The 20581-nt window shown below is 46.4% G+C and overlaps 1 protein-coding gene across 7 annotated transcripts in view; it reads left to right on the forward strand.

Moving 5' to 3' along the window:
- Positions 1–15357, forward strand: part of Elk3 (ETS transcription factor ELK3) — a 61315-nt gene extending 45958 nt beyond the window's left edge. Inside the window, exons 3-6 of one of the 7 annotated variants that reach the window (XR_005880528.1) lie at positions 621–964; positions 1288–1418; positions 9545–9667; positions 14971–15357. Coding sequence is in view for 5 of the 7 variants with exons in the window: in XM_040755047.1 (XP_040610981.1) it covers positions 621–1418; positions 9545–9667; positions 14615–14713 (1020 nt within the window). In the remaining 2 variants the exon portion in view is untranslated. Of the gene's footprint in view, positions 1–620; positions 1419–3505; positions 5385–9544; positions 9668–14614 lie in introns of those variants that run through there. The other 6 variants (XR_005880527.1, XM_040755051.1, XM_040755048.1 and 3 more) reach the window with 6 other exon arrangements.
- The last annotated feature ends 5224 nt before the right edge of the window (positions 15358–20581 follow it).

Genomic DNA, 20581 nt, shown 5'->3' on the forward strand with positions numbered 1-20581 from the left:
GTATGTGAGTACACACGCATACATGTGTGTATAGGCACCAAGTTGACACCAGATGTCTCCCTTGGTTATTCTCTACTTACTGAGGTAGGAACTCTTGCTGAATGTGGAGCTCATGGATTAGGCTCATCTAACTCGTCCGCTTGCGCTAGAGATCCCCTGTATCCCAAATGCTGGCCGCCACACCCGACCAGCTTTTATGTGGGTGCCAACGATCTGAAATCCAGTCCCCATGAAGTTTACTCACTGAGCCACCTCCCCAGCTCTGTTTCCTGACAGTGAAACAAGAACAAGAAAACCTGCTTGTAGGATTACCGTGCAAGTTCTGGGAGCTAAGGTATGAGTCATCTCAGCTACACAATACGTGCTAACTCAGTGGTAGCTTCTGCTATTCCAAAACTATCACAACTAATACAGACGAGGAGGTTGCCAAAGACTGGAGAGCACAGCAGAACCAGAGTGCAATCGGGAGCCTCCGGTCTCTGACATCATTGCTCTAGCCACCCCGTGGACACAGGGACACTCACTCTGTCACTTCTGCTGCCAACGTCTCACCATTCCAGCGCGCCCTCCTTCCGCGTCTCTGGCTCACCCATTTTAAACGTCTGCTTTTGTATTCGCAGAACATCATCAAGAAAGTGATTGGGCAGAAGTTTGTGTACAAGTTCGTCTCTTTCCCGGATATCCTAAAAATGGATCCTCACGCTGTGGAGATCAGTCGGGAGAGCCTCCTGCTGCAGGACAGCGACTGTAAGGTGTCCCCGGAAGGCCGAGAGGTCCACAAGCACGGCTTGTCTGCCCTCAAAAGCGCCAGCCGCAACGAATACATCCACTCGGGCCTGTACTCCTCCTTCACCGTCAACTCCCTGCAGAGCCCTCCTGAGGCCTTCAAGGCCATCAAGACCGAGAAGCTGGAGGAGCCCTGTGACGACAGCCCCCCTGTGGAAGAAGTCAGGACTGTGATCAGGTTTGTGACCAATAAAACCGACAAGCACATCACCAGGCCTGTGGTGTCCCTGCCTTCCACATCCGAGGCGGCGGCAGCCTCTGCTTTCCTGGCCTCATCTGTCTCAGCCAAGATCTCCTCTTTAATGTTGCCAAATGCTGCTGCCAGCGTTTCGTCGGCATCACCCTCCTCATCTCGGTCCCCATCCCTGTCCCCCAACTCTCCCCTCCCTTCCGAACACAGAAGCCTCTTCCTCGAGGCAGCCTGCCATGACTCGGATTCTCTGGAACCCTTAAATCTGTCATCGGGCTCCAAATCCAAGTCTCCGTCTCTTCCCCCAAAAGGCAAAAAACCCAAAGGCTTGGAAATTTCTGCACCTCAACTGTTGCTCTCCGGCAGCGACATCGGCTCCATCGCCCTCAACAGCCCAGCCCTCCCCTCAGGATCCCTCACTCCAGCCTTCTTCACCGCACAGGTAAACACTGTCCCCGTGGTCCCATGGGAAAGCCAGAAGAGTCACCCCATCCACCTCAAGAGTTACCCCCTAGCCAGTGTCTCAAAGTCACTGTGTATACTGAGAGGTACACACAAGGAAAGGTTTGGTATCCTGGCAACAGAGGGACATTTGCTCTCTGTGACCCAGAGTAACCCTCAGAGGATCATGCACACAGCCTATGAGGGCGGGCAGATCTTGGGGACATTTGCACTTTGGGGGTTTTTAGACCGTAGGAAGTTTTTATGACATAATTTTCTGGAGGCACTTAGTGGTGTCTGGTTCAGCTGCAGGACAGACAGAAGAAGTGATTGCAGACCAGAAGAGATGCGTGTTAGTGGCAGAGGTTAGAAACTTAGGCTTAGATTCTGCATCTGTCCCCCCACTGAGGTGTGGCACAGTGAGCAGCATCTCTGTGTGATGCCGTATAGTGATAGCACATTGGGATGGTGGCCATGCTCCCCTACCTAGCCAGCTCCAACTAACTGGCAGGCATTGTCATCCTGAAGCTTCGTGGCTCCGTGTTCTCACATGCTGTAGAGGGCCAGAATTCTGGGCTTTGCCTCTGTCCTCGTCACGGCTGTCTTTGTTGGCCCCAACAGTAGACACCAAATTCTTTGCATGTGCCAGACACCCGCCACACGCCACACAGCTTGCCACCCATGACGTAGCAGCCCCCTGGTGTGACTACTGTTGTCTTTGCAGCCGCCTGGCTGAGGTGACTGGGGTACAGAGGTGAAGTATCTTGACCCAATTCCATAGCTAAAAGTAACAGGCAAGGCTTTGAGCCTGTTTTGTCTGCCTCCAGCATCCACTGTGAAGCTAAGCACTCTGCCACCCCACAGGGGGGAACCAGCTGTTTTACCCTGATAGCAGCCCATGGTTTCTGCAGACCAGCTGCCAGCAACTCTTCCCTACTTTGCTTTGCAAGGCTTCCCAGGGGTGACATGACAGCTTACTCTTGTGAAGTGGCAGTAATAGCACTCATTACTGAGGACAGGCCCAGGACTCTGTGATAGGTTGGAAGGTGCAAATGCATTCCAAAATTAGCATTCCCCAACAAAGCCAGGCTGCCTGGCAACAGGCAAGAAGCGGCTCGGGCCAGTAATGCATCAGAGCCACCAGGTGGGCAGTCTGGCTTTAGTGCTCCTGACTGTACACTTGAGAGTGGTCTAGCGCCAGGCCAAGTCACCTCCAGCTGTGCCTGTGTTCTCCGTGAACCTCTGTCACCTACTCTGAGCTGAGTAGCCCTGGCTATCTCAGGGAAAATTGCCCAGGCTTCTACTGTGGCTTTGGCCCGAGCTACTGGGAACTTAGTGGGGTGGACCTCTCAGAGGGGCCGAGTGGGGCAGGGCAGGTGAGGGGTAGAGGGGCCCTGACGGAGATAGGGACCCTAACACGTGGACAAAGCATTAATCCCAGGAGACAGAAGCTCTCCTCTAGAGCCTGGAGAGAATGCTTAGGGAAGCCAGGCTCTGTGGCAGAGGCCTGTGTGTCTCAGCCATCTTCGAGTCAAGTTGAGAGAACTCCAAGTTCATTGAGTGAGGACCAGGAGAGTAAGGAATGGGCCCAGGCTTCCTGGGAGAGTCAGAATGAGAGTTTGGAAGGAGGCTGCTTGGGGACATTCCTTTATGTTCCTGGAGTATGGGCTCTGCTCCTCGTGCGGCTGTGGGCAGGCAACAGAGAGGGAGAGAAGGGCAGCGATACACTAAAACTCCGTCATACCTGCCTTCCATCAGCCGTTGGTGGCTTATCTGGGACCAGACAAGCCACTCAGGTTTATCCTGCCAGGCCTTAGGTCCTTCAGGACAGGCTACACTTGAGGTCAGCTAAGATTTAGATCTGTAGAGAAGATTCCTCCAACAGTTTGCTCCAGAAGCTCTCCGACCCCTCCTGGGCTCTCCCACCCCTCCTTGGCTCTCCCTCTTGGGGGTGGGGTTCAGAAGCAGAATGGATAGATGCCCTGCTGAACCCTTCACGAGGGAGGGCTCACTCCCGGGCTCATGGGCTGGCTCCCTTGCCCACCTTAGCACTTCCCTCGGCTATGGCAGCATTCCTTTCTCCTGCAGGGTGCTTTGTGAAGTGGGACCCGGCTGGCACACAGCATTTGGTCACCTGTGAGAACACCCTCTAAACTTCTGCCCTGAGCGAGGAAGTCTGTGCTCTGCTAACCCAGCCCCTAAAAGTGCGGAGCCTTGACACACGTGTCACATGATCACTGTCCTTTTCCGTGCACCTCGTAAGGTCCAAGTTCAGATTTGAACTCTTCATCTCCAACTGGATGTGAAGAAAAGAAAGCCAGCAGGATTCTGCCACTCCCTTAGGGCCAGAGCCACCTCATGGCAGGGACACTTGTGATGCCTTTAGCAACAGGAATTATAAAGAGCCGGGGGACATCACTCTTGCTATAAATTTATAATAAACAAGTTACCAACACAGTTAAGACCATCTCCAACAAGGGACTGCAAGGAACTGAAAAACTCGAGCAAAAGTCAGACAGGTTCAGAGAAACGGGGGCCTCAGAGCTCAGCCCCAGAGGTCCTGTCTGAATGTTGCCAAAAAGCAGGGCTGCGTGCTGTCACTGTTGGCACAAGCTCCCAAATGGAAGGCAGAGCGGAGGAGCTGGGGTGTGAAGGCTCCCTGGCCTCTGGCCAGGCACCTTGGCAGTGCGGAAGGCGCCAGCTGGAGCTTCTGACTCTGTCCTTTGCACCTTGCTTTCATCTGTCTCCCTTCCCGCCATTTTCCATTTGTGTCCCATTGCCCCTGTCCACCACCACCCCACCCCTGCCCCCAGGGGCACCACCACCCCACTCCCTGCCCCCAGGGGAAGCCACTTCAGACCCCAAGGCTGATGCTTTGGGTTTCCCACTTTTGCCAAGACTTGTGTTCATATCACCTGTACTGTGCAAGATGATGAAATCAGATCCGTTTAGCGCGGGCAGGCGCTCTCTGTCAGAGTCTGAGTTTGCAGGCCTCAGGGTGTTTGCTCAGCAGCTGCCCTGATTAGTGCTGACTGAGGGGGAGACAGCCTGCTAGGTTGGAAATGCTAAAGTCTACTTCCTTTATTATGGGGTGGTGAGACAGTTTTGATCCGGAGTCAGAAACAGGGAGTCTGGGGCAACCGGAATGCAGGCATCCAGTCCGCCAGCCCACTTCTGGGGTGGTTCCATCTTCCTGTCTTTTCTAACGTTAGCTTTAGAAGAAAAACAGGTTTTTTTTCCTCTCTCTTCCCTCAAGGGTTGTTCGACTTCCTTCTTATTCTGTTAACACTGCCCCAGCCAAGCCTCCAGCTTTGTTCACAATGGCCTTCCCTACAGGCAGAGAACTTCCTTGTGGGAGGTCTTTGCAGTAGAAGCTGCGGAGGTTCTTGGCTCCCTGCCTGTGCCCTGGGTTCCCTGGGTCCCCTTGATGCTCCTCTCCCCTCCTGTTGGTCCCTCTTGCCTCTTTATCTCACCTCAGGCTCCATCACTGCCTTCCATGGGATGTGTGAGATTCTCCTTATCCCCTTCCTTCAGATCGGAACTGCAGTAACTCTTATGGGATTCTGGTCCTCTTTTAAAGTCTTTAAGACTATGTTTTTATTGAATTCAGACAATTCTGTGGCTTTCCAGCGACTGGCACTTCAGGGAATATATATATATATGTATATATATATATATATATACATATATATATATGTGTGTGTGTGTGTATGTGTATATATATTACACCTTATTTATTCACACACATATATACTAACTTTACTACATGTGTGACGATGGGACATATGTGTCATGGAGCACAGGTTGAGGTCAGAAGACAACTTGTAGGAGTTGGTTCTTTCCTTCCAATACATGAGACCCCCCAGACTGAACTTTGGCTTGGTGCAAATGCTTTTACCACTGACCCAACTTTTCTAAAATAATGTTTAACTGGGGTGCCATTATAATAGAGTCTGTTTGCCTCTTATGTCACTTTTAAGGTGCATGTGTTAGTTTTTTTTCCTAAAGTCTGGTTGATTTCCTAGTGTCTCAAGCACCGCTCTAGACATCAGCAAACACTTGCCACTGAGAAGACCCTGCACATTCTCTTCTATCTGTCGTGTAGAGAATGCCTCCCCTTTGTGATGAGTTCTCTCAGAGCTAGTCACTGAAAAACACCCAGGCACCTTCTTGCTGCCCATGGCTAGTAGACAGACACAGTTCTAGTTCTCATGAGCTTATAGGTGCTGCTCACAAAGGAAAGAATTTGGGCCAATATATAATTTAGGGTCACGAAACCTGCCTCAGAAGTTCAGACATGATTTGATAGGGCATTAACAGATTCAAGAGGCATAAGCCAAGTGGAACACAAATTCCTTATTAGAGTTAACAAGTAACCACTGAACATTAATTTTGCAAGACATAAAAAGGACACAAGAAGTGACCAGTTTTACAGTCTCAGGACCTAGCAATGATGAAGCACGTGCACACACACACACACACACACACATACACCCACGCACACACGCACACGCACACACAAGACAGTTATGTCCAGCAGAGGAGACCTGAAGAGCACAAGCAGCAAGAACATTTGGCTCAGTTCCCTAACGGTGAAGGGGCACCACCCCTGTGTAAGCTGCTAAGGTTAGAGTTAGGAATACAAGGCTGGGTGGAATGGTCCCTGAGAGCTAGGAGGCGTCACCAAGGGAATGTTTAGGGAGAAGGGATTAATTTTCCCAGAGGAGTGAAAGAACATTGAGAGTTGCTATGGGGAGGGGGGTGTCACACTTGGGTCAGGCATTAAGGAAGCAGCAGGAATCTTTCCAGGAGCACTATGGGCTGAGAAGAGCATGGCATAAGGATGTAGAAGAGCTCTGGGTATTAGAGGAAGAGCTGGAGAGTATCACTGGTTGAGTGACATTCTGGTTGGGTTTTGAATGCAGCCCAGATGAAGTGAAGAGATAGAAAGTGAGTTCCAGGAAGGCACTATTTGTGCCCTGGTGACTGGATGCTGAGCGGTGGGCAGGGCCATGTGTGCAGAAATCATGTCTTGGGTTTTCCTTGCTTCTGCAAATTCTTTCAGCCACGGTTGGTGTATATATCGATACCCAACTGATGGTACTGCCTGCAGAAACTGAAGCCTTAAGAAGCAGTGGATATGAAAGATGAGTTCAGCTTTGAACATGTGGGTCATTCCAGGCGGAGAAGCTAAATGAAATAAGAGGGCACGACTACTCCTAAAATATGGAGACGACTTTATTGTAGATACAAGGGAGAAAGCAGGCAGAGGGAAGAATCCAGGCTGGTCGTGGTTGGCAGACTCAACCAACCGTGAGAGGAGATGGGGAGGGAGAGCAAGAGAGGAGCTGCCTACTAAGAGAGGTGGCGTGGGCCAAGAGACCAGCATAGCCAAAATGGCTGAGTTGTATAGAGGTCAGGCCGGGGGAAGCAAAGCCCAGCCTGTGGGAGGGGGAGGGTTAGGGTGAGGAGGGGGCGGGGTGAGAAGTGCTGGGAGGAGCCCGGATACTGAGTGAGACTTGTCCTGGGTTCAGACAGGAGAGCACAGAGCTGAAAGGTTCTGGAGCTCATCAAGCACTTGGGAGCTGCGCACTCAGGACAACAGTGGACAATGTCTCCAAAGGCTATGGGGACAAACCCCATTCACTTAAGTGGGGGCCAGGGGCAAGAAGGTGGCACTTTAGATGGGCAAAGGGAGATGGGTAGAAAAGGCTGAAGGACGAGATGCAGGGACCAGGACACACAGGTGCAACACATCTGGATGAGACCAGCTTCTATTGCTAAAGGTCACGTGTGTAAGGTGGGGGGGGGCGTGGTGTTAAGTGGAGTTGAATGGGGAGGAAGAGAAAGGAGGTCCTTGTGGGAAACCCCTCTTCCTTGTAAACGACTGTCCATTGACCTTGGGTGTCTGTCCCTTGGACCAGGGACTCCTTCCAGGTGGAGGGGAAGAAAGCAGCATGGGTTGTGTTTTAGCTCTCCTCTCCCCAAGCCCCAGTCTCTTCGGGCAGGCACTCTTTCCTCCAGGGCAGGCAGTGGAGGCTCCGCATTGTCCTGAGGTAACCCAGGCAAGACTGTTTCGGAAGTTCCCCTTCCAAGTTCCCAAGCAGCTCTTCTTTTAAGGCCACAGGATCTCCAGAGAGAACAGCAATCGGAGGGGGAGTGAATGAAGTCATTTCACAGTGTTGATTTGCATAAATTATAGAAGACATTTCAGATGTATTACCATGAGGAACAGAAGGCCACTGCATTCTAAGTACATCCTGTATTACTTGGAAACAAATGTGCAAACACCTCAAATCCAGAAGGAATGTGAACTGTCAACCATGGAAACAGAAGTCCTCTATTTTACATTATTGTACAGAGGAATGAGCATGTGGCCTTGGGTAGCAAAAAGGTAGCTGTCCCGTATGGTTTAGAAGACTATGTAGACTTGGAGAAGTCTTCACTGAGGGTAAACCAGAAGGCCCTGACACTGGTTATTAAATGTTAATGTGACACACTAGCTCGAACCTGGCTCTGGGGTATCATGTAAATATTAGCTCTCAGGTCACCTGAGTCTGTGGACTGGAGCCCAACATACCTGCAGAGCTGGTTTCACAGGACTGTTCAGTACCCAGCTGAGAATTTCTCCCATGAATAGATAAAGTCCATCCAGTGAGTGTGTCAGATACATTTTGTATTTATTACTGATTCACTAGTTCACAAAGATATTAAGACTTACCATGACTTGAGTCTCTTAGTCTTGACATTTCTGTTGGACACACACACACACACACACACACACACACACACACACACACACACACACACACACACGGAGTTTCAGATGGATTAGATTATCTTCCCAGCAACCCTGCAATAATAGCATGCGTTTTCATTCTTCCCATTGAATACATTAAGATCGAGGCCCAGAGAAGCTAGGTTGCTTGTCTCGGGTTGTCTAACTAGTGAGTAGAGGCTCTGATACGGGAACCCTGGCAGAGCTCATTAATTTTTAACCGTGAGGCCAGCTGGCCTAGCATGCTTGTGAAACTGCCTGGACTAGAAACAAATGGAGCACTGACTCAAAACACGTATTTATCCTAGTAACCTCGTAGGCCATTCGGTATGTAGAAGGAAATGCCATGGAGCCAAAGACTCAAATAACTTGGTTTCAATTTGTTTACCTTTCAGCACTTCAGCTGGAAGACCACTGGATGTTTGTCTCTCTCCCGCTGAACAGAGCAAACCTTTCAATTTAGGTTTAAGCTCAAATGCTCTTGATAATTATTGAAGCTGCTGAGGCCAGTTCTAGGAAAAAATAACACGGCCGCGTCCAGCATGATGCAATCTGAAATGCTGGCGCCTCTGCTGTATTCTTACACAAAGAGTCTTATTGAGGGGCTCCTTCTGGTCACCAGAGGTGCAGACACCCTGAGTCAGGGAGCTTGCCTCTCTGAGAAGAAAAGCTGTGCAGATTTACTGGCCTGGGCGGGTTGTTTCTCCTGCCCTTTAGCTGGCTTGTGGGCCAGGACTCCTGCCGAGTGTGGGTAAGCAAATGCCAGTCCTGTCACTTCTAAGAAATGCTAAGCTCTGGCTCTCCAACCCTACTTTCCACCGCCAGGGCAATGAATTCTTCCCAGCCCCACATCCAGGGGGAAGTCTTTAAAATCAGCTCAGGGTTCTGAAGTTGCTGCTGCAGACCCATGCTAATTGAATGTCAATTATCAAAGGGCTGTTGATAGCAGGCAGTGAAGCCCAAGGAGACTTTGATGAACATGTGTGTGCCCATGTAAGCAATAGGTGTCCACTGTGACCAAATAGTTTGATAAGAAAGGAAGCCCCTCCCCAGGATGCTGCTATCTATGTCTGTACACTTCGTGGTTTACTGGGAGCGGGGGGGGGCTGAAGCTGCTGCAAACCTGCCTTTTCCACCAGGATGTTTAGGCAAGATGACTTGCCTACGACCTGTGGATAAAATTAGTACTAAGAAAATGAAAACTGCATAGCCATGCAGACGGAACGTAAGTTATCCAGTTTCCTGGAGAAGGCAAGATTTGGTTCACTGTTCATGGCTAGTGCATCTAACGCCATGGCTGGCGTTAGGTGAAGCCCCCATCAAGACCTGCCTGTTGCCTTGTCTTCTAGACACCAAATGGACTGCTGCTGACCCCGAGTCCGCTGCTCTCCAGCATACATTTCTGGAGCAGCCTTAGTCCTGTTGCTCCCCTGAGTCCTGCAAGGCTGCAAGGGCCAAACACACTTTTCCAGGTAAGTGTTTGGAAGTAACTTTTCAACATGGGCCATCGGTGGCTTTTCTCTAAATGCCACACATACTTGGTTACTGTGGTAAGTTTCCAAGGGGACTTCATGAAGATTGGGCTGCACAGCCCTTTAGAGACTGACACTCTCAATGAGGCAGGAAAGGTGTGCACATGTCAGGAATCCTAACGTGGGTTTCCCAGTAACCTGGGAAAACTGGAAATTTACTGCAGAAGTTATTTAAAATTAAAAAAAAACTGGCTTTTATAAAAGCCCAGTTAAAGCACTTTAAAATGTGAATCCAACTAGCCAATATATTCATATTGGAATACATTACAAAATAAAAATAGTGGACAGTTTTTCCAAACTGGAGAAGTTCCCCGTGTCATTCTATAAATTATAACTGAGCCCTAGATTTGAAATAAAATACTGGGCAGCATATGGTTAAAGAATAATGAAGACCTCCCTGAGTTAGGTGAACACATTCATTATTCATTGAGGTTCTGGAATCTTCCAGGAGGAGCCTTACTCCCTATCATGTGGAGGTCAGTATTTCCTCAGAGTCCCTCAGTCACTCTAGGAGTTACTGTTTTGAGGGTGTGGGTACAGGCAGGGGCAGGAACGAGGCAAAGATGGACACGGCGACAGCTCCTTGTTCCCCCGCTCTAGCTTGGTCTTACCTAGCCTGCTTCCCTTGCCTTAGTCTGGCTCACCCCAAACTCACGGCAATTCCTTCTTCCCACTGCATTTAGCGTGTTGTATCATGGCTGCCTGTTGACCTGGCAAACTCCACTAGAGAGTGGGCCCCCAAATGACGGGAACCATCGTCTGGACACTGTGCTATTTCCCAGCATCTAGCACATCGACTGGTGCACAAATCAGTCATTACTGATGACCCAGTGACAAGATGCCACAGCACAGCTGTCAACAAAATGTCACAGTTATGAGCTAAGTCTCTCCTCTAACGAGCACCCCTGCAAGAACACCGTGCATGCACAGTGGGATTTAGGGTCTCACTGGAAGAATGGGACAGCCCCAGAGGTTTTGATTGCTATCATGCGCCTCTGGTTTCCTAGCAGGCTGGGAGTAGGGTGTCATGCTGTGAATATTCCCAGGAGTAATCCGGTTTCCTTCTCTCCCTGGCCCCCAGTCCCATCACAGCTCAGTTCCAGTCAGAACAGTGAACATGGTGACTGTGACGATTTTAACCCTAAGTGGCAGGTTCTGGTAGAACCGGGGCAGGAAGGAGTTGCATGACTGACTACGCAGCTCCTTGGGAGTATGACTGCGACACTATATATAGTTAAAGAATTTAACATGGAGCTTTTGTAGAGAGCAGTAAATATTTGAATAATAAACAGCTTCTCATTTCCAGTGCTGGCAGGGAGTTCTGCCATCTGATTGGTACAAGCCTTGGTCACCTCCTAGGAAAGCCACAAGGAACCGGTGGAATTTTGTCTCTATTCCAGTATTCCCAACAGTAAACACAGCTCATGTTCACAGTTGATTGAAAGTCAGGACCTTAGGGAGCTGGGAGATACTCACACCACATACTCAGTGGTTCTGCAAAGTTAGTATGCACCTGAGTCACAGGGATAATGTGTCAAGTAAGTTTCTAGGCCCACCCTAGGGATTCTGATTCATGAGGTCTTGGACAGGGTCTAATAAAACATTTTATTCACGTTTCTAATGATGCTCTGGTATAGGAACGGTAGGTATTCTGAGATCTGTTGCAAACTAGGAGTTCCTAACTTATATTTCAAATTCCCTCCAAGAGTCATAAAAAAACCAAAACAACCCCCCCCAACAAACAAACAAACAAAAAAACAACAACAACTAGGAAGGTTGGGATGGGGCTACAACTTAGCCTGGATGGCTGACAGGCTGCGTGCCCTGAGGTTCCAGGAGACCAGGGGAAACAACTTTGTACCTTTTATTATTATTACTCTTCTCATGAAAAAAGAGCAATGGACTATGGCGAAAGTCAGAGGGGGCAGTTTTAAACATGGTAAACAGTGACCATGCTAAGAGGAATGAGACTTCCAACTAAAAATAACAAACATCAAAATGGATTTCTCAGAATTCAGATTACTACAGTGCCCCTTTGAAATTAATAAAAATAATAAATCCCATTTGCATACATTGAGTGTTAGTAAATGAAAGAGAAAACACAATCTACAGCACATTTTAAGCAGAGTGTGTAGGTTTCCTGTATGATCTTTGGAAAAGCAAATCGAAATCCCTAGGGAAAGCCTCGATGGAGCTAAGGCATTCCTACACAAATATCCCGAGAGGGAAAGGGACTGGCCCAGGTCACACACTGCAGCTCTGGCTAGCCTGGAACTCACTTTGCAGCCCAGACTGGCCTCAAACTCACAGTGGCTCTCCTGAATGCTGGGAATACAGGTGTGCGCTAGCGTACTTGAACCATGATTAGAGCAGATATGGCAGATTTCAGCGAAGAATACAGAGGCAGAGAGGTTATGTTGTCTATCTGCAGTATGTTTAAGACGGGGCTGCGTGAGAAGTGAGAGCCTCATCGACAGATACAGCGTAGTTCCGTTTCAGATGCCAGGTGACCAAGTATGGAATGCTCATCTTCAGCTGAGAATGTGCCCTGCAACTTTTCAGCCTGGCACAGTTTTAGGCCTCTGTGGCAGGGCCTGTCGGAGATGCAGCCGATGAGGTCCTGGAGCTTGGACGGCAGGGACAGAAGAACTCTTCCCAGCTGGAGACAAGAAGAGAGGCCCCAAGCTGAAAGCGCCACCCGAGCGGAGGCAGGAAAGAGGGCTAGGGCTTAACAGATTTGTGGGGCTCAGACAAGGAGGGGTGCAGGGAGCAGGATGGTGACAGGTCAGGTGGGAAAGCAGCTAGAGGCTTTGAACCGTGAGCTAAGGAGCTTTGGCTCTCACCTTAATATTTTTTACACTGCAGGTATGAGTTTGTTAGGGAAATCCGTCAGATAGATCCGAACTGTAGCAGACATGTGTTTAGCACACATTTCAGAGGCAAGAGAAAGACTTTTCAGTTGGGTTTGAGGAAGAGGGTAAGTACTGGAAATTTTGTATAACCAAAGCTGGTGGGTTAGAAAATGGGGGTGTTATTGATACCAGCTGGCATGCATCAGCTTGCTAAGTTATGCTTTGCTTGCTGCGTGCCGGACGTTAGCCTAAGCCACGTTCCTTCTGTGTGTTTGTACTACAAAGATGAGATTTACCTGAGGTCACACAATAGTGTATGGAGGAGCTCTGCATTCCTAAGCCTGCCTCTCACAGACTCGGCATCAAAGAGCAGGTTCTGTGAGGCTTTGGGTTCAGACATCTACAGTGGGCGTGGCTCTCACGGCCAGGGTATGGACTGGACAAAAGTGAGGGAGGTCTGGGAATGCTGCAATGTGGTGAGAGAAAAGCCAATACACATGCTGGGAAAACAAACAAACAAATAACAAAATCCAAAGCACCTACCGAGATTAGCATGACAACTGAGTTCATACAGAGGAATTTTCTAACACATGGAAAAGGCTAAAACCAAAGACAATGCTCTTCTAACCACCAGTAAAGTGGTGGCTGAGTGTCCAAGAGAGAAGGTGCAACTATTCTTCAAGAATGAAAGCTCAAGGCCAGTTCTGCCATTCACCTGAAGCCACCGTGGGAGTGGTGACAAGGACACGGCCCTTGGCTTAGATGGTATAAGATGCATTCCGATAGATCTAGGAACACAACTGAAGCAGACAAAGTTCCACAAAATGTAAAGACCCGAAAGCTGCAGGAAAAGGCAGAAAGCCTCGCATATGCCAGTTACCACTCAAGAAATGAAAACAGGAGCCGGGCAGTTTAGTACAGCTGGAGACAAAACCTGGCTTTGCTTATGAGCTATGACCTTTAACTAATGGACCCTCTTTGTTTTTCTCATTTATAAAGGGAGGCTAAGAAGAGGCTTACTTTCTATTCCTAGATACCCAATGAAATGGCGGCCCCTGAGAAGGTGGCATGGGATGTGTTACCAAAATAGTTTGAAAATTAAAAAAAAAGTATTTGCTCACTCTGCAAATATTTGTTGGACTTCTGCCACGTGCCAGGCTCTGTAGTCTGATAGTCAGTGCTGAAGTTTAATATTTAACTTTCCTGGACTAAACAGGGGTTAAGCTAGGAGAGCACCTGGTAGCAACTGGACACGCTTCATCTTTGGCAATGCAGAACTGTAGCTGTGAGCAGTCACATATTAAAAAGATGCTTCTACTCCTTCTTCTTCATTTAGGAGTATAGCTGAAGGATTTGTTCAAGCCCCGAAGTCAGACATAATGCCTTCATTCTACTGCTGCCATTCTAGTTACCAACAACACACAAGTCCTACTGTTCCCTTCTGTGGCTTCCATCTAGTGCATTGATATCAAGTCAGTGAAAGTTAAGATAGCCTTTCTTTTACAAAAAGATTCACTTTCTTTTTAATTACGTATTTGTGTGTGTTCATGCTCACGAGGCCAGGACAACAGATCTCTGTCACTGGAATTGGTTTTGAGCCATGTGGTGTGGGTACTGGAACCATGGAACCAACCTCAGACCCTCTGTGAGGAGAGCAGTGAGCACTGTTAACTGCTGGGCTATCTGTCCAGCTCCCCGGTCCTCGTTTTAAACAAGTACTGATGGGTCGTTTTGCTCTGCTATGGGAAGCTGACGGCAAATCTCAAAATTCGAGATTACTGACTCGTATGTACAGAATGTTGGCTTCCAGTTTCACCCCCTCGATATTTAAAGCAAATCAGCACACTAAGTAGCTGAGACCCCTTACAAACAGTAGTAGAGTGTGCTGTCCAGCAACATCTGAAGTTTAGGACTTAGGCACACAGAGTAGGGACATATCTAGGCCTCCCTCTGTTGCTCTCGGTGACCTCCATTGGTGTGTCTAAGCGTGAAAGTGAATCTGCCGCAATTACTGAATGCCTCTTGTCCCTTACAGTTCCCCACACTGCTCAATGGTCACATGCCGGTGCCGCTCCCCAGTTTGGACAGAGCTCCGTCCCCAGTCCTACTTTCCTCCAGCTCTCAGAAATCATGATGACTGTCGGCGACGGCAGTGGCGGCAGCAGCAACCAAGGACTCAAAACTGACGAAGCCAGTTTGTCCCCATGGGCTAGTTTACCTGTGTCATGAGAAGGACATTGTGAAACCCTGTTAATTTGGTTTGCACTTTTCATAACATGGATAACCTAGATGTATGTTAGCCTTTTAAAAACCATTTTTATATATTCAGCTCTATATGAAAGTGTTTTGCATTAAGTGGATTTTAATGTTTTTGTTTTTCTATCCTTTTAGCTCTGAAGTGTTGAACACTGACAGTGAAGAACCTTTTTAATGTTTTCAATATAACTAATAAGGATATGTGAAGCTTTTTATTGCTTTAATTCTGCATATGCTGAACTCTGCTTCTATAACCAGCTGTGCCTTCCTTTGCATTTAGTTTTATGTACATGATTTATGTATTTCTAGTATTAAGGGAAAATGTTTGAAGGACAAAACAGCAGCAAACAGCTCTCAGAAGAATGTTCTTTTCACATGTAGAAAACATCAAAGTGTACTCCCTTCACTGAAAGAACTGCCTTAGACCTCTTTTGACCTGAAATCCAGTAAATGTAATGTCCAAGTAATGTTTTTATAAGAATGAACGAAGCCATATTTAGACAATAAACATTCTTTAAAGAATATGTTCCAAAGTGCATTTTTGAAAAGACAAACGTTTAGCCATTCACAGCAGCCTTTCTACTCTGGGATATTAACACTACATTAAGCTCACACCAGCAGAACTTGGAAGGGTGCTTCCCGGGTCTATGCACATAATATTATCCCTGCTCTCTTGAGTTCCTATAACCACAACCATCTGGCGTCTTTATCACCACTTGGAGTTGGGGTTTCTTTAGACTAGTGGGCATGACACTTAATATTTGAAAATCGAATGTTCTAGGGCTTAGTTCAGTAGAGTGTGTGCCTAGTGTGTGGTGAGGTTAGGATACAATCTCCAGCAATCTGCTCCCAGTTCCTCCCAGAAGAGGGGGTAAAAAAAAAAAAAAAAAAAAAAACAAACTAAGACTAACACGATCACAGACAGTGACGAACTCAAACAACAAAGAAATGGTTCTATTACAGCAGGTACCTTCCCGTGTGTAGACACACTGTAACACAAAAAGCTGGAGGCACTGAAGGCCTTGCTGGAGAGGGTCCCCGAGGAGCCCCGCTTTGTGTATTAACTGATGGTGAGAATAAAGGCAATCTGACGAGAGAGACCTCTCCAGGAGCCCCACTATGGAAGTGGCCGTGGTTGAGAAGCGTGGCGTGCTGCGGTTTAGGGCTGTTGAGGGCAGCAGTCCCCCATCGGGTCAGAAACTAGATGGCAGCACGCCTGTGCATAAGGGGAAATGCTGCTGCATGACTATGAACTCAAAGTACTTTCAGTTTAAAATCAGGTGAGATGTAACACAGCTACAAGCAGGAACATAACAGATCCGAAATGCATCTCAATAGTCATTCCAACCTAGGTGCCAAATAAAGGACTATAAGAGGGTTAAAAAACAAGCTTGTGAAAAAAATTGAATTTTTAAAAATCTAAACTTATGATTAGATACTTATAAATTGAGACTTTCTACTGAAATCGACCATCTTTCTGGGGTGGAGGGGGAGGGGAGCATCTGACTGTAAAGCCATGGAAATAGTTCCAAACCCATAAAGACATCCCAGCCACTCCCTCCCAGCAAAGAACAAATGTGCCCTAAAATAAAAGGAGCTGGTTCAGGGAGCTGTAATTACTAAACACAATGTCAGAGTCAGGAGGTGCTTTGAGAATGCTCTCTTCCAGCTCTTCTCTGGTCAAGACAGGCACACAGGACCAGCAGGGAGAAGCTGGAAGCTGCCTAGGCCATACCATTAGCTGAGGGTAGAGTAGGACTGGTCCAAAACGTAGGTACAGAAACAAGGCTGCGTGTCTAAAAATGCTGGAGAATGTATTTGATGTGCAAGTTTTTAAGATTTATTTTTATTTTATGTGAACATTTGTCTGTGGGAGGGTGTTGGGTTGGTTCCCTGAAACTGGAGCTATAGACAGTTGTGAGCTACCATGGGGGTGCTGGGAATTGAACCCTGGTCCTCTGGAAGAGCAGCTAGTGCTCTTAACCAATGAGCCATCTCTCCAGCCCGATGTACAAGATTCTTACAAAGAAACTAAAGGAATTAATGTGCAGGAATTTCAACCAAAATTAATTTTCGTAGACTTCTAAACTATAGATGCTGGCTGGAAATGTTCCAATGACTATAAATTTGGCTGTTGTTTTCTTCCAACTACTGTGATTACCCTATATTATGGATCTGCTGATTAGAAATGGTAAAATATTGTAATTTTTGGTGGATCCAAACAATCACCGTGGTGAGGAAAACTGGAAATATGGATAGTAACTCAGTTTCCCCACCTTCTGTGTTTTTAACAGGACTGATTTAGCCAGAAAACAGATTCCAAAGAACATTAACATTTCTTTTTTTAATGCTTGCCTAATCAATGCTAACATGCTATGGCTGAAATTGGAGCTCTAGAACCTGGTGGTGGAGCCTAACTCAGTCTCTGCACCGGCTTTTCTATGGCAAAGTTTCATTCACTTCCGTATGGCTGGGTTTTTTTTTTTTCCTGTAATATTGTTTTGTTGAATAAATACTTTGTAATAAAAAGCATGAAGAGGCAAGTTGGTTTGTTTACTTCCACTTACAATGACGCAAATGTCACTTTGTCTGTGGATAAATACTCTGTTTTTCTACCTGTAAATATAGCACATCAAGTGCTATAAATGTATGTACATAAGGGCTATTGCTCAGTGGAAGAGTGCTTGCCTAGCATCTGCGAGACTCCAAATCCTACTACTACTACTAGTACTACTACTACACACAACACACAACACACACACACACACGCACGCACGCACAGACACACTCGCACGCGCACACACACCCCACCACCACCAGCAGCAGCAGTACCGACAACAACAAAATCAAACAAGTTCTGTTAATTGCTCTATACTGAAAAATCAGGAAATGAGGAAAAAGGGTTTTTGAAAACTAAGTCATAATTTTTCCTTTTAGCCATTTTGTCTACAGAGGGACATATGAATTACAGACATGTTGCAAATGTTATTATTCTTTCTTGTTTTACTTCCAAGCTGACGTACCTGTGTGTGTGTGTGTGTGTGTGTGCGCGCGCGCATGTGTGTGTGTAGCTATGAGCAGAGACTCAGGCTAACATGTTCAGTGTTAATACAGTTGTTTCAGAAGGGACACAAATTCATAGCTATATAGGTACAGCGTATCTGTAGGTTTGGTAGGAAATCGTTCACTTACTGAAGAAATGTGAAAATCAACTCTGTTCCAGGAAGCACTGCAGACACACCCCTTCTACCAAAGAAGGTAACATGTGTGTGGTCCTGTTTGTAGACAGAAGTTCAACCGCAGTCAGTTTTACAAAATACACCTTGTCTGAATCCTCGGGATCTTTCCTCTGCATCCACACTGCCTCTCAGCGCATCCCCTTGGCTTGTTTGGCCCCAAATACAGGACTGACTCTGCATTTTGGCACCCTCTTTCACATGAGTCTGGAACCTAAGGCCCATTTTCATTTCATCACATGGCAGCTTCAGGTAGTGATAATAACCATGTCTAAACTAGTTAAGATGTACTCAGCTCTGTTTGAAGCTTATTTATCCAGACCACTCACACAGCCCTAGGAGGGAAGTATTATTATACATAAATTTATAAGGAAATTGATACCTATTGTAGTTAAATATCTATCAGCTTTCAATCTTATACTTTGATTACAGAAGCCATGATGTTGGCCAATAATGCTTGAAAGAGTTTAACTAGTAATCCACATCTTTACACCACACCGGGCACATAACTGTGGTCTGGGAGATTCCCAGTCATTATAACTTGCCCTGTCTGAACTTCTGTACTGTTTTCCTAGTTCTGTGTGTGATCTATCCCCTTCCCTTCTTGTGTGTGTGTGTGTGTGTGTGTGTGTGTGAGAGAGAGAGAGAGAGAGAGACAGAGACAGAGACAGAGACAGAGAGACGACAGATGTAGAACAATTTGAGTACCTTGATTATTGGTCAGTTCTTAGGTTTTTAACATAATTTTTGACTTCTGCCTTTATCTGTAGTTCAATCATAGAGAAGAGACAAGGCCAAGTTAAAAGAAGTGATAAGGGTTACTTACAAACAAGGATTTTTTCTTCACTCCTGTGCCTTCACAAATACTAGTATTTCTTTAAAATGTATCTGATCCAAGACATAACCCTTTCCTCCACAGGACTTATGGTTTAGTGAGTGATAATAAAAACGATGGAGTATTATCATAGTTTTAAGTACATGGACAGCAGACAGGAAGGTGGTAAACTGGGAGGAGACATAACCCAGCCTGTACTATGGTAGGGTACGGAGAGGACTTCACCAGACAAAAAGAGTTGAGACCCAACTGTTGGGAGAAAAAAAAAAAGAACCCATGAAGACCTCTTACAACCTTACTAAAAGTGGTAGGTGGGCGGTGCTGATGCACGCCTTTAATCCCAGCACTCAGGCAGGTGGATCGCTGTGAGTTTGAGGCCAGCCTGGTCTACATAGTGAGTTCCAGGACAGCTAGAAATGTTACACAGAGAAACCCTGTCTCAAACAAAACAAAACAAAGTAAAAAAAAAAAAAAAGAAAATTTTTATATCAATAACTTTCTTAAAATAAAAGACACTCAACAGAGGTAATCATTAGTAAATGCACATAAACCTACAATGAACTACATCTTCATGCCTCTTAAAGTGAACATACTGATGGTACTGACAATAGCAAGTATTGGAAGGATAAAGAATTCTCATACATCACTAGGAATTTCAAACAGTGCAGCTGCTCTGGAAAGCTCAGTGGCTTCTCAGAAAGTAAAATACAGAATGATGTCTGGCCAGCAATTTTACTCCTAGTGTGGAGACACCACAAAGAGATAAAAACAAGAACATAATGTGTACACCAGTGCTTACAGCAGCAGTATTCACACCTGTTCAGTTACAACAGAATGTTAGTCAGCCATGAAGAGAAACCCTGAAAATGTTATGTTGAAAGAAATAGCCAAACCAAATGGTATGGTTGCACATACAGAAAACATTGAGAATAGGGAAATTCATAGACACAGGAAGTAGGCCAATAGTTATGAGAGGCTTGGGGGGAGAGATGGAATTATTTTTTAATGAGTTCAATTTCTGAAATAGTAAGACAATTTTGGAAGTAAATCAATGTAACTATCGTATTGTGAATGCAATCAATGCCATAAAGAAGTAAAGGAAATCAATATGAACTGCCATGAGTTTGAAAGATAGATTATACCATGCTATTATAAATATACACTCTTTTAAATTAAGTTGGTTGAAATGCCCGAGTGAAGACCTGTTTATGGTAAGACTGATCTAGCACCGCTTACCTTCAGAATGATCAGTTTAAGGGGCTTGTGAGACAGAGTTCCAGGTTCAGTCCTCCTGAGTTTTAAGTCTCTTCACCCAAGGTTTCCAGGATCTGAATGAGGCTGAAATGTCAACAAACAAAAGCAACCCACAGGTACCTATTTGCTTGCCTATTTCCTTACCAGAGGTCCCTAGACTTCCTAGAAAGAATTACTTTTTCTGTGCAAGAATCGAACTTACTGACAACTAACTACAAATCACTTTGCAAATCAAATAGATAAATCTGCTATTTCTTAAGTATGGAATGCTCTCTTACAAGATCACATAAGCGACGGCTAACCAAATGGTAGACGTAAACATAAATCAGAAATGTCCTTACTTTACAAGGACACCACAGAGAGAATATGACCCCCGTGTGCACAGCTTTCTTCCCCAAGAAAGAACAGTGACTCAACAAAA

Source organism: Mesocricetus auratus, unplaced genomic scaffold, assembly GCF_017639785.1.
Source record: "Mesocricetus auratus isolate SY011 unplaced genomic scaffold, BCM_Maur_2.0 Super-Scaffold_100011, whole genome shotgun sequence".
Classification (NCBI taxonomy): domain Eukaryota; kingdom Metazoa; phylum Chordata; class Mammalia; order Rodentia; family Cricetidae; genus Mesocricetus; species Mesocricetus auratus.